Raw genomic sequence first — 13,566 nt, forward strand, 5'->3', positions numbered from 1 at the left:
ATAACTACCGCCGACTGAATATGTGACGTGGATCATAAATATATCAGCAATCAAACAACATCTTCAATTTCTCTTCACACAATACGTCTCCTTGCAGTATCAATACTAATTCGGCTGACTTTGGTACTTGATCCAATCGGTATATTGGTATATGTACACCATAAAGATGAACAGCTGATAGAAAGGGACCCCTGGTGGTTAAAGCATGCTATTGAAATGTATTATTTTTATTATTAGATATGAATAGGAGACACAGACAGACAAACTAATAAGGCTTTATTTAAACATTAAAGAATGCTTTAGGTTAAGGTCTTATTTTGAATAAGGAAAAAGCTTTGGGGGTATACATATTAAGCCTGACAAAGTAATAATATATTGCTTTCCTGCAATGTTAACTACTGTATGTTTAAGCACGTATTTTAACTGATATTATACATATGTATTATACTCTTATAAGATGTATGTAGATAGTGAAGAGTTTATCGCCGGCCACTAGAGGGCAGTGTCACTGCTGTCGCTGCCCGGTTATGCCGTGCTCTGACCCGGAAGTGCCGAGCGGCCATTTTAGTTCAAACATTGTTCATGCACTCCGCCTCGAGTTGAGACGTTCGTCCACTCATTCATGTAAGACTGTTTCCACTATTATATTATACCATATATTATACTATATATATATTATACTATTATACTACTATACTCTGTTTCGTGGTATATATTTGTGTTGATTGAATTGCATGGATGTAATACTTTGTCAGCTTATCTTGCTGCATTATTCTGTTTTAGGGTGTCGTCATCCTTGTCAATAAATCACCGAAACTGACATTGAGGAGTGTGTTTCTTCATGACGACACCATGGTCGTTGTTGGATGCCCTGTCCCCGGCTGCGAGTTCAAATCCGATGACTTGTCTGAAGCACTCGTCATTGCTATATTGACGATTCATGGATGTAGCCACCAGCACGCAGCGCCTGTCATGGCCGCGCCAGCCCAGGCCCCAGCCCCTCACGGCCCGAGACTCGATCGGCCCAAAGTTGATGTGGGCGTGTCAATAGAGGAATGGAACGTGTTCATCCGCCGTTGGAATGTATTCCGCGCCGGCTCAGGCATAGGGGACGCACAGGCCCCCTTCCAGCTGTTTCAGTGCGCTGGGCCTGTACTTGGAGACAGCCTGTTGAAAGCCGTCCCCGACGCCGCTTCCGGACCCTTGCCAGACCTGATCACCGTCATGCGTTCCCTAGCTGTCATCCCAGTTGCTACATGCGTCCTGCGCACCGAACTACTTCAGTTACGCCAGGAACGCGACGAGACATTCCGCGCATTCGCTGCCAGAGTGCGGGGTAAAGCAGAGACATGCGCATATAATGCGGTATGCGAGTGTGGTAAGGACGTGGACTATACCGACCACATTATCCGCGATGTGCTGCTCAATGGCATCTATGACTCGGACATACGCCGCGAGACGCTAGGGACAACTGACGTCCTGGTCAAGCCAGTTAATGACGTGATTGCACTCGTCGAGAACAAAGAGATGGCCCGTAACGCTCTCCCGTCGTCCTCCCTATCAGCCATGTCGTCATTCCGGCGCTTGAAGACGACTCCACAGGCGAGCCCCGCCCCGAGCCCCGCGGACGGGGCTAAACGTGCCTCGTGTCCGGAATGTAAGAACGTCTTTAACGTCTTCACGGAGGGGCCTCGCGGGTGGAATCCTAAGCCTCACCAGGTGTGCATCGGCTGCTACAGGGCCCGCCGACAACAGAGGCGTCAACAGCCGTCATCCGACAGTCAACAGGCCGCCATGGGGTCGGAGCTGGTATCCCAGGTCTCGTCGGTGCAAGCTGGAGCCCGCCCTGGCCGACGTCGCGGGAGCCTTCGCCGACGCCGCGCCCCTACGTCGCACGGCTGTGTCGACAGGCCTTCACCTATCATACTCGAGCACCACATCTTCTCCAAGGGCGAATGGAGGCGAGCCAGGCTGAGAGACCACCCCCGGGCGTTAATCACCATCTCGATGGACATGCCAGTCGGGCCGAGGGATGGCACCAGCAACCGGGGCTCGGCCGACGGAGCTCGAATATCCGCCGTCGCAGACACTGGCGCGCAGTCGGACCTTTGGTCTCTGGAGGAGTTCCTGGCCTGCGGTTTCGCGCGGGACGACCTGCGACCCGTCAGCCTCAGCCTGTTGGCCGCCAACCGCTCCCCTATAGCCATCGAGGGAGCGTTCTTCGCTAGGCTCTCGACGACCTGCAGCGGGGGCCGTACTACATCCTGCCGTTCCATGGTATATGTGAGCAGCTCAGTCCGGGCCATGTACCTCTCCTACGAGTCGTTGCTCAACCTCGGCCTCTTGCCCATTAACTTCCCGTCGGACGACGTTGCAAGGGGGCCCAAGGACAGGCGTAGCCCTGACACGGCTGACACGCCAGTCCAGCCCCTGTCCATCAATGCGACGAGGTCAACCAACGGCGGCTGCGTGGGGCCAAGTGACCCCGGGGACGCCCAATGCTCATGTCCTCAGCGCACGGTCCCCCCGGCGCTCCCCGCAGCACTGCCGTTCCCTTGTACGCCAGAGAACAATAACCGGATGAAAGGTTGGCTACTCGGGAGATATGCCTCGTCGACATTCAATACTTGCCCCCATCGGGCACTACCATGCATGGAGGGGCCGCCTATCGAGATGCACGTGGACCCCGCAGCTACGCCTAAGGCATGCCACACCGCGGCTACGGTGCCTCTACACTGGCAGCGGAGGGTTCACGATGACCTCCTGCGGGACGAAGCCCTTGGGGTCATTGAACGCGTGCCGTACGGCGAGCCGGTGACGTGGTGCCATCGTATGGTAGTCACTCGGAAGCACGACGGTTCCCCCCGCAGGACCGTGGACCTCTCCCCCCTCAACAAGTTCTGCCAACGTGAGACCTTCGCCACTGAGTCCCCGTTCCACCTCGCACGCCGCGTCCCGAAGGGCACCTGGAAGACCGTCACGGACGCCTGGAACGGCTACCACAGTGTTCCCCTGCGTGAGTCGGATCGCCACCTCACTACCTTCATCACGCCCTTCGGCCGTTGGCGCTACACCAGGGCACCACAGGGTTTCCTGTCGTCAGGGGATGGCTACAACCGTCGGTTTGACGCCGTCCTCTCGGACTATGAACGCAAGGAACGTTGTGTGGATGACACCATCCACTATGACACCGACCTGGAGCAACACTGGTGGAGGACCATCGACTTCCTGACGCGTGTCGGCCGATCGGGGATCGTGCTGAATCCGGACAAGCTTCAGTTCGCGGAGAGGTGCGTCGACTTCGCTGGCTTCAGGGTGTCGGAATCTACCATCGAACCGCTCCCAAAATACTTGGACGCCATCCGGGACTTCCCCACCCCAGGCTCCACGACGGACATCAGGAGTTGGTTCGGCCTTGTCAACCAGGTGGCTAACTACGCCCAGTTGCGTGACACGATGGCTCCATTTAAGCCGTTCCTCAGCCCACGCTGTGCGTTCCTATGGTCCCCCGTTCTGGAGGAGGCCTTCCAGACGTCCAAGCAAGCCATAATGGAGGCCATCCGCGAGGGCGTGGAGATCTACGACATGCAGAAGCGTACCTGCCTCCGCCCTGACTGGTCCATGCGTGGCATTGGCTACTTCCTGCTCCAGCAACATTGTCACTGTGCCTCGGGCATACCGGACTGCTGTCCAGGAGGGTGGAGGGTCACCCTCGCGGGCTCGCGTTTCCTGTCCCCTGCGGAGCAGCGCTATGCAGCCGTCGAGGGAGAGGCCCTAGCTGTGGCATGGGGCCTGGAACAGACGCGGTACTTCACGCAGGGGTCCGACAACCTCGTCGTGGTCACCGACCATAAGCCGTTGGTGAAAATCTTTGGCGACCGTACGCTGGATGAGATCACAAACTCGCGTCTGTTTAGACTGAAGCAGCGCACCCTCCCATGGCGCTTCGACATTGTGCATCTGCCTGGCAAGAGCAACTATGCCGCTGATGCCACGTCGAGGCATCCTTCCCCCTCGGGTTCAGCGAACGGCCTCTCATTGGGGCTGCCGAGCGGGCCTGACGCCATGGAGTCAGCACTCATGGCCTCCATCCGCGACGACGCACGGGAGCTCGGAGCCGTCTCTTGGCCCCTCCTCGCACGGGAAACAGCGGCTGATGGATGCCTCGGCCACCTCCTCCAACTCATCGAGCAAGAGGGTGGGATTGACGTTAACGACCCTGCCCTGGCGAGTCTGTCATCGGTCTGTGAGTCCGTCTACGCCCAGGACGGCGTCCTGCTCTATCGGGACCGCGTCGTGGTTCCCCCATCCCTCCGTGGGAGGGTCCTTCGGCATCTCCATGCCGCTCACCAGGGGACCTCAGCCATGGGGCAGCATGCCCGAGCCATAGTTTACTGGCCCGGGATGTCCGGGGACATTCAGGCCACCAGGGACGGGTGTGCAGACTGCAACCGCAATGCTCCGTCACAGGCGGCTACACCCCCCCGGCCGTCCCCACCCCCGTCCACGCCATTCGAGGCGGTGTTTGCTGACTTCTTCGACTATGGGGGCCGTCACTACCTAGTTGTCGGGGATCGGCTCTCGGGCTGGGTAGAGGTCCTGAGCTCTACGGCGGGTACTGCCCTGGCGGGCTCAGCTGGCCTGGTCCAACACCTCCGGTCGTTCTTCGCCACCTTCGGCGTACCGGAGGAGCTCTCGAGCGACGGTGGTCCGGAATTCAAGGCGAGCCACACCGAGGACTTCCTCCGCTTATGGCACGTCGAACACCGTGTGTCTTCCGTTAGCTTTCCGCAGTCGAATGGGAGGGCGGAGGTTGCGGTTAAGACTGCTAAGCGCCTCTTGATGTCCAACACCGGCCCGTCGGGCAGCCTTGATCAGGACCGCTTCCTGCGCGCTATGCTGCAGTTGCGTAACACGCCTGACCCCGACTGCGACCTCTCGCCAGCACAGATCATCTTCGGCCGCCCACTTCGTGGCTCGCTCTCCTTCGTGAACCGCTTCGAGAAGTTCTCGAACCCGCATATCCGCCTGCTATGGCGCGAGGCATGGGCGGCGAAGGAGGACGCCCTTCGGACCCGTATGTCCCGTACCACCGAGTCTCTGGGGACTCACTCGAGACCGCTCCGCCCATTGGCACTCGGCGAAAGGGTATTCCTCCAGAACCAGCAAGGCCCGAGCCCCCACAAATGGGACAGGTCGGGGATCGTGGTGGAGTCGCCGGGCCACGACCAGTATCGGGTCAGGGTTGACGGTTCGGGACGTCTGACACTGCGCAACCGGCGGTTCCTCCGTGCCTACACGCCGGCCACACCCTGCGCCCGCGAGCAGTCGGCTGCGCCGTCGCCGCCGCTGCCCTGGGTCATCAGCCCCCACCTATCCACCCGGGCTGGGCGACGCCCCAGGGGATTGCTCAGCGGCCGGCTGTCGGGCCCCGCGACTCGGCTATTGGCGCTTCCCCACCGACGCCTGCTGATGGGGCGTCCTCTGACCTCGCTGTTCCTACGGGTGCCTTCCTGGGTGCACCGCTCCCGGTGCCGCAGTCGCCGCCGACGCTGCCCCAGCCGACTCGGCCGGGCCGCTTGAGGAGGCCGCCTGCACGTTACGAGCCCGAGTCTGGCAGCTGGATACGGGATGTAGACCGTTAACCTATTCCGGCCCATAGCTTTCCGGTCTGGGGGGGATGAAGAGTTTATCGCCGGCCACTAGAGGGCAGTGTCACTGCTGTCGCTGCCCGGTTATGCCGTGCTCTGACCCGGAAGTGCCGAGCGGCCATTTTAGTTCAAACATTGTTCATGCACTCCGCCTCGAGTTGAGACGTTCGTCCACTCATTCATGTAAGACTGTTTCCACTATTATATTATACCATATATTATACTATATATATATTATACTATTATACTACTATACTCTGTTTCGTGGTATATATTTGTGTTGATTGAATTGCATGGATGTAATACTTTGTCAGCTTATCTTGCTGCATTATTCTGTTTTAGGGTGTCGTCATCCTTGTCAATAAATCACCGAAACTGACATTGAGGAGTGTGTTTCTTCAGATAGTATAAGAAATGTGCAGAATATGACAGTTTAATGGTGGAGGTATACACACATATTGATAGATGTCTTGTAATGCACTGTTGAGGAACCTGCGACCCAGGTTTTTCATCTCCGACCTTGTCAGGTATTGAACAATCAATAAATAAAGAACACAGAATTATTAAATATAAAACACAGAATTGGTGTGATTATACTAAATGATTTACAAATAAACACCACTGCATATTTACAACTGTTACACATGCTGATGTAACGCAAATGTTTCCAACTTAGGATCAATAAAGTATATCTTATCTCTTTCGACTCCACCTCGAGCGATATAATTACTAACAAAGCACTTATATACTAATAAAGGATTGACTTATCTAAAGCCAGTTGAGTAGCACTTGACATGTTTTAGCTCTATGAAACCTGATGTACTTATATGATTCTGTTTTCTTCAAGTTTGTATCTTGTTGGCCGAACACAGAATTATTAAATATAAAACACAGAATTTGTGTGATTACAGTATACTAAATGATTTACAAATAAACACCACTGCATATTTAAAACTGTTACACATTCTGATGTAACGCAAATGTTTCCAACTTAGGATCAATAAAATATATCTTATCTCTTTTGACTCCACTTCGAGCGATATAATTACTTACAAAGCACTTATATACTAATAAAGGACTGACTTATCTAAAGCCAGTTGAGTAGCACTTGACATGTTTTAGCTCTATGAAACCTGATGTACTTATATGTTTCTGTTTTCTTCAAGTTTGTATCTTGTTGGCCGAACACACTTATTGTAAGTCACTTTGGATAAAAGCGTCAGCTAAATGCAATGTAATGTAATGTAAGATGATCGATGGCTATGCCATATTTGCCTGTGAACCTTGACAAGTGCATGTTTCAGGCTTATCAATTAACAACAGGAGGGGTCACAGACATAAGACCAGCTGTTAAATAAAGCTCTTCTGACCTTAGCTGTCATGTGGATATATATTAATGCTGGCCATTATGGGCACAAGCAATTTTCCCCCATTTATTAATTATATGTTTTAAATTTGAGTGTTTCCTATCCCCTAAACCTCCAGAGCTTGAGGACTATCACAGTGTTTGTCAAGCGAAGCGGAGAGAATACATACTTCCGGGTGTAAAATTCTCTAAAGCAACTACTATGAGCTGCTCTGACCCTCGGTCCTGACGGACTCCAACTTGTGTTTATTAATCAAACAAATAAATAAATAAACACAAGGATAATTATGTGTTATTATTGAGTAAATAACAGTGTGTGGTTTAGAAAACAAAATTAGAAGGAAAAAACGATGAAACAATACAGATTTCAGTATTCTGAGCCCCTACTCTCCCCATAACTGCCGGCAACAAAAGTCCTACATTATTCAATTACAATAAAGAAGTAAAAACAATAACTGTGGCTTGATATTGAGTAATAAAAAGGTTGATAAACGCTGTGAGAATGGATCTGCGTAGAGCATTTCGCCGCGATCCCAACTCCTCTATTACCAACGTTCAGGAAGCTCTATGCAAGTCAATGGGACGCCCTGCCCGTTGAAAACTGACTTCCAAAGGGTACCCTGTCCGTAATAGAGTGACGGGGAAGGGTACCCTGTCCGTAATAGAGTGAAAGGGAGGGGCCCTGACCGTCCGTCAATATGTGACGGGTTGGGAGTGAGAACGTGTTGCTTTTCCAGCCCTGTTTTTGCAAGGGCTGAATCTGTGGTGTAGCTTTAATGCAAATGAGCTGCAGCTGACCACGCCCCCCTGCAGGAGAGGGGAGCGTGCTTTGAGATCAGCTGCTGGGCTCTCAGAAGAGGGGGAGGAAAAGAGAGGCTCCGTCCTCCGTGTATTATTCTTATATGATTATATAGAGTCGTTATTCATTTGCTTAAAAGCTCAATAAATAACAAAGAAGACCTTTGACTGGCACTTTTCTAATTTTGTCCAGAAGATTTAAACTTTAACGGACATGTCGGCCGGCGAAAAAAGATCTAACTGAATTTCTGCCTCACGGTCCCCTCGTCCCTTGGAAGAGGCTGAGAGGTGGGTGTTTGTCATCTGCTGGTGGACTACCGGAGAGAATTACAGCGAGGGAGGGATTGCATTGAATTACAGGAGGAGCTTGCCTCGGGGAGGGAGAAAAAGAGCCAGAGCGGAGAATAGACAGAAGGGCAACCATGGCAACCATGCACGGGAGGTCTTCTTTGCTGCTTTTGTGGCAGACTACAGCGCCACTTACAGGCCTGGCATATGTACTACAGCGTCTCCAGCGCTTTCGAGCGACCTCTCATTCCCTTTTCTGATGTCAGAAAAATTCAAATCTGTATCAGTCTGTATCAGCTTCGTTGCAGCCCCGTTTTTAGAGATTTGGGTATGGACACACCGGGGACACATATTCATGTATAAAAGACGTACAAAAGTGCATTTTGCATGATAGGTCCCCTTTAAGGAGGAGCAGCTTGGACGCATTGTTGTTGCCAGTCTATGACAGAGCACAAGCCGCCATGAGGTAGTTTACTGTTCAGGGCGGTAGGTTCCCTGGCGCACATTCTTTCCTATGGACGAGAGCTCTAGTTAGATTCAGGGCCCATATTGCTTTAGTCTCACTGATAAAGAATGTTGATTATTACACTCCAAACTAGTTAAAAGATCGAACTACAGAAGAGTTCTTCAGAATTGGTTTGGCAACCGCTGTGTCAACTCGTGACACACCACCTGTCTTGTCAATTCTCCAAATAAACCACCAGTGTTTGCCATCAAAGCTCCAGCTCTCCTCGTGCCTCTCTGAGTCCTGTTTCCAATTGCTTCAGAAGTTTCCCCCACATAAGGGAATCGGCAGCTCCAAAATAGCTCGCTGAATACATCAGTTAAAAGAAAATAGGTAGTATTTCCTTTAATTATTATTTTTTCTTTGCTCTACTCAATCTCTAGGACTGTAACGTGGTTTATTCATGAACATATTTCTATCGAAGTCAACATAATTACCACTGGACCCAAGGAGTAGCTACATCACACTGAGCCAGTTTAGCTTGAAGAACTAGTTGGCATACCATGAAAGGACAATAAAAGCAAAGCATGTGCCGACTCCACTGTTCAGGTTAGGGGTCAATGAGTTAGTGAAGGCTCTTCCTGTCAAACATGAAACCTGAATGATGGAAATCCACTGAGGCACAAACTGACTAAAGAAAATATTTGCTTAGTCTCTCAGAGCTTTGTCTCCTGACATTGTTGAATAACTACCCTTTCTGATCTCTACACACAGTCATTTCTTATCAGCTTAGCAGTGTCTTATCTCACCATCAGGCATTCAAACTAAAAGAGAAAACTAACAAATCAATCTATTGCTTGTGTCTCAATTTCGATACTACCCTTAGTATTCTGTAAGTCTTGAAATGTGAAAACTTGCAGTGTGTTTTATTTTACCGTTTAGCATTGTCTCAAACCATACTCGGCTGTTGTGCCCTGACAGGAAGTGACTTTCACTGCCATTGATAGCTACACTGAACAAAAATATAAATGCAACACTTTTGTTTTTGCTCCCATTTTTCATGAGATGAACCCAAAGATCTAAAACATTTTCTATATAAACAAAATAACCATTTCTCTCAAATATTGTTCACAAATCTGAAAAAATCTGTGATAGTGAGCACTTCTCCTTTGCCGAGATAATCCATCCCACCTCACAGGTGTGGCATATCAAGATGCTGTTTAGACAGCATGATTATTGCACAGGTGTGCCTTAGGCAGGCCACAATAAAAGGCCACTCTGAAACGTGCATTTTTGCTTTATTGGGGGGGTCCGAAAACCAGTCAGTATCTGGTGTTAGGGTTAGGGTTAGGGTAATGTTGTGAATCGAGTGGCCCATGGTGGTGGTGGGGTTATGGTATGGCGGCGTATGTTATGGACAACGAACACAGACCACTCGATTCACAACATTACCCTAACCCTAACCCTAACCCTATCCCTAACCCTCACACCAGATACTGACTGTTTTTTTCTTTTGTGAGGTGGGATGGATTATCTCGGCAAAGGAGAAGTGCTCACTATCACAGATTTTTTCAGATTTGTGAACAATATTTGAGAGAAATTGTTATTTTGTGTATATAGAAAATGTTTTAGATCTTTGAGTTCATCTCATGAAAAATGGGAGCAAAAACAAAAGTGTTGCATTTATATTTTTGTTCAGTGTAGTAAGTAAAGCTACATTCGTAGTGCATTTCGCCAGTTGAGACACCAAAGTACCCGGCATATAAATCACTATTTGTATCAGCCGTTGCTCACCCAGCATGGTAGCCTGTTTGAGGAATTTGAAGCTGGTCTCAAAAGTCATCTGCTGCAGAGGGGAGGAGTTGGAGCGGATGGCGTGCCGGTTTAACGGCTTGTATATTCCTTCAAAACACATGTAATCTGCCACCAGTGACAGATGCCGGGGGTCCACCTCGATACCTGGAGACAGACAGAGAAACACAAAACAGACTAAATGTGAGTGCTCCTGACAATAATAAGATCTGATATCTGCCGTACGGAAGCTCAGAGGGGACTTTGTAAACAGACTATTTTATTTGAAAATAATAATAATCCATGGTATTTTTGCTCCCTGGGTCTGGATATGAGCGCACTAACTCACTGAGCCAACATCCGCCCCAAGTAAAGAAATGTAATTCAATATTAGCATTCTAATTTCCAACATGGGTTATTTCAGGAAAGTGTGAGGAAATAAAGAAAAAAAGATTCAGATTTGCATTTCATTACCACATAAATATGAAAATGGAAAAGCGGTTTAAATATATATGTTAACAATATTCAAATAGTAAATCAAATTTGAAAATGATAATAGAGAGGCGAAGTCCGGCCCTTCTACTACCGCCCCATGGGACCTTATTTCGGAAAAATTATGTATTGAAGTCAATGGGGAGAGAAAACTTATCTTTCGAAGCCAAATTGTGCCATGAATTACACATATGTTTTTCAATCTTAAAAAATATTTTCCATGTCAAAAAAGTCAGAGTTTGTCGTAAAACTGTTGAAATATAAGACTATGAAAAATGTGCAACTAGAAAGACTACAAATCCCAGAGTCGCGTAAGTGATGTCATAATTGTTTTCCTCCACTAAATATAAGATAGCTAAGATGACTATAACAAGATGCCTGTGTGCTTTGTACCAGGCTGTAATCATACCAGCAATGGGTCTTACTTGTTCGTTCGCTTCCCGTCTGAGGAAAGGACCAGGAGTGGCTTGCTGGATCAAGTTAGCTACCTAGCTAGTAGCAAGCACGTTAGTTAGCATTACAGCCGGCTTAACCTTGTTATTTTTATTAGCCTTAACATGAAGTAACATTATTGTAACCCAAAATGTTAAACAGTAAGAGTAGTAGTCATATGTCGTGAACCCTTTGTCACACCGGTGTGATCATTCTATAATACACCTTTAAGCCCGGATGCCCCCGGGGGAGACATGCTAACACTACATTAGCATCGGCGATCTTTTATTACTTCATGCTATCTGCACAAATGGTTAACATTGAACATTAAAAAGATCAGGCAGTTCAGGGAGAATCAAAGGCAGGCAGGCAGTTTTGCATGACATTCTTCAGGACTTGTTTCATTGTGGTGATAGTGAGGCTAGTCAATCCCTTGTTTGGCAAGACAGTAGTGACGGCCATCTTGGTGACGTGTGTTGTTGTGCGAGACCAGAGATGTAGTTCATTGAGCGGTTCCACAAAAAAAAAGTCTTACTTCATAGTTTTACGGCAAAACATTTTTTACTTGCAAAATGATCTTTTAAATTGACTAACATCATATGTGCAATTCGTGGCACAATTCAAACGGGATTGAAAGATAACGTTTCTCTCGCCATTGACTTCAATACATAATTTTTCGGAAATAAGGTGCCATGGAGGTCCACCGGAAAGGGAGGGACTTCGCCTCTCTATGTAATATAAGCAATGTATCGTATTTTTCCTTTAAGCAAGCATTATTTTATTTGTACACCATTTGTGTAAACATTAAACATTTGACTTTAATATCGCTTGCATAAATGAGATATAAGGTTACACAGTTTAGATTGTATCTTCAAATGTAAATTATAATATTATTTACTGAACAGTCCATACGTTTTTATAAAAATATAAATTGCATTTTAACTTCTACTAAACATATATGTGGAACATTATAACCCTCTTTTAAATTGTGTTACATTTACAAATTGATTTTAATTAAAGGGGACATATCATGATATATTTGAACAATATATTGTAGGGCCATACCTATATAAAGTATATAAATATAGTTTTTTTTCCAAAATACCAAAAGGTCCCTGCATTTTAGCCATGCCTTATTTCGCTCTATTGGCTCTTTCCAGCCCTGTTTTTGCAGGGGGCGGATTATGTGAGCTGCAGCTGACCACGCCCCCCTGCAGGAGAGGGGAGCGTGCTTTGAGATCAGCTGCTGGGCTGTCAGAAGAGGGGGAGAAAACGAGATCTCCGTCCTCCGTGTTTTATTCTTATAGAAGTAAGAAGAGAAGTAACGAGGCAGAAACCCTCCTTTTTACGCAGCGGTCCAGACATAGACGGCAACACATATTCAGTTGCCAGTTACTTTGGAATTAGGGCAGGGATATTTAGACACTTTCCAAGGTTTGACATAACAGGGTTCCTGCAGGTTTCGCCAACTCACATTTAAGACTTTTTAAGACCTTTTTAAGACCGCTTTGAATAGAATTTAAGACCTATTTCACGGCAAGAAAGTATGAAGGAAAATTGCTATGAAAGAAGAAATACGTCCCATAATTACTTACAAAGTAAATGTATTCATGTTCAACATAAGAACAATAACTGAACATAACAGTACAGAACTGTGTTAGCCAAAAAGTGTGTGTGTGTGTGTCTCTGTGTGCTTGTGTGTGTTAGGGCTGTGCAATTAATCGTATTTTAATCGCAACTACGATTTTGGCCTGCCACAATTACAAAAACAACATAATCGAAAAAAACAATTATTTAGCTTTGCTAGGTTGTGACAGTGACAACATATTTATCTAATTAATTTGAGTCTAATTTATATTTATTTATCATATTTATAAATGTTTAGTAGCTTGTGGAAGTGCGCTCCAAAATATTTGTTGATCTTGTTTATTGGTATTTACTATTTGGATATCATTTATTTAATTAATTTTTGTATTACTTTTTCAGTTGAATTATACGTTCTAGGTAATCAACAGTTAAAAAGATAATGTTCAAATTATTATTTGTTTTTAAAGTTCAATAAATGGATGTTTTCAAAGTCAATGAATAATCGTATTTAATAATCGTGATATTAATTATTGACCAACATAATCGTGATTATTCCCATAATCGAGCAGCCGTAGTGTGTGTGTGTGTGTGTGTGTGTGTGTGTGTGTGTGTGTGTGTGTGTGTGTGTGTGTGTGTGTGTGTGAGAGTGAGAGTGAGAGTGAGAGTGAGAGTGAGAGTGAGAGTGAGAGTGAGAGTGAAAGTGAGAGTAACAAGAG

At 47.4% G+C, this 13,566-nt stretch overlaps 1 protein-coding gene across 1 annotated transcript in view; it reads right to left on the minus strand.

The window, feature by feature from the left end:
• The window catches only part of polr1a (RNA polymerase I subunit A), a 148,422-nt gene that overhangs the window by 2,717 nt on the left and 132,139 nt on the right, over positions 1-13,566 (minus strand). The window contains exon 36 of the mRNA XM_079670210.1: positions 10,343-10,507. Coding sequence (XP_079526336.1) covers positions 10,343-10,507 — 165 coding nt within the window. The remainder of the gene's footprint in view (positions 1-10,342; positions 10,508-13,566) is intronic.

The sequence above is a fragment of the Notothenia rossii genome (assembly GCF_949606895.1).
Source record: "Notothenia rossii genome assembly, chromosome: 3".
In the NCBI taxonomy this organism is placed as follows: domain Eukaryota; kingdom Metazoa; phylum Chordata; class Actinopteri; order Perciformes; family Nototheniidae; genus Notothenia; species Notothenia rossii.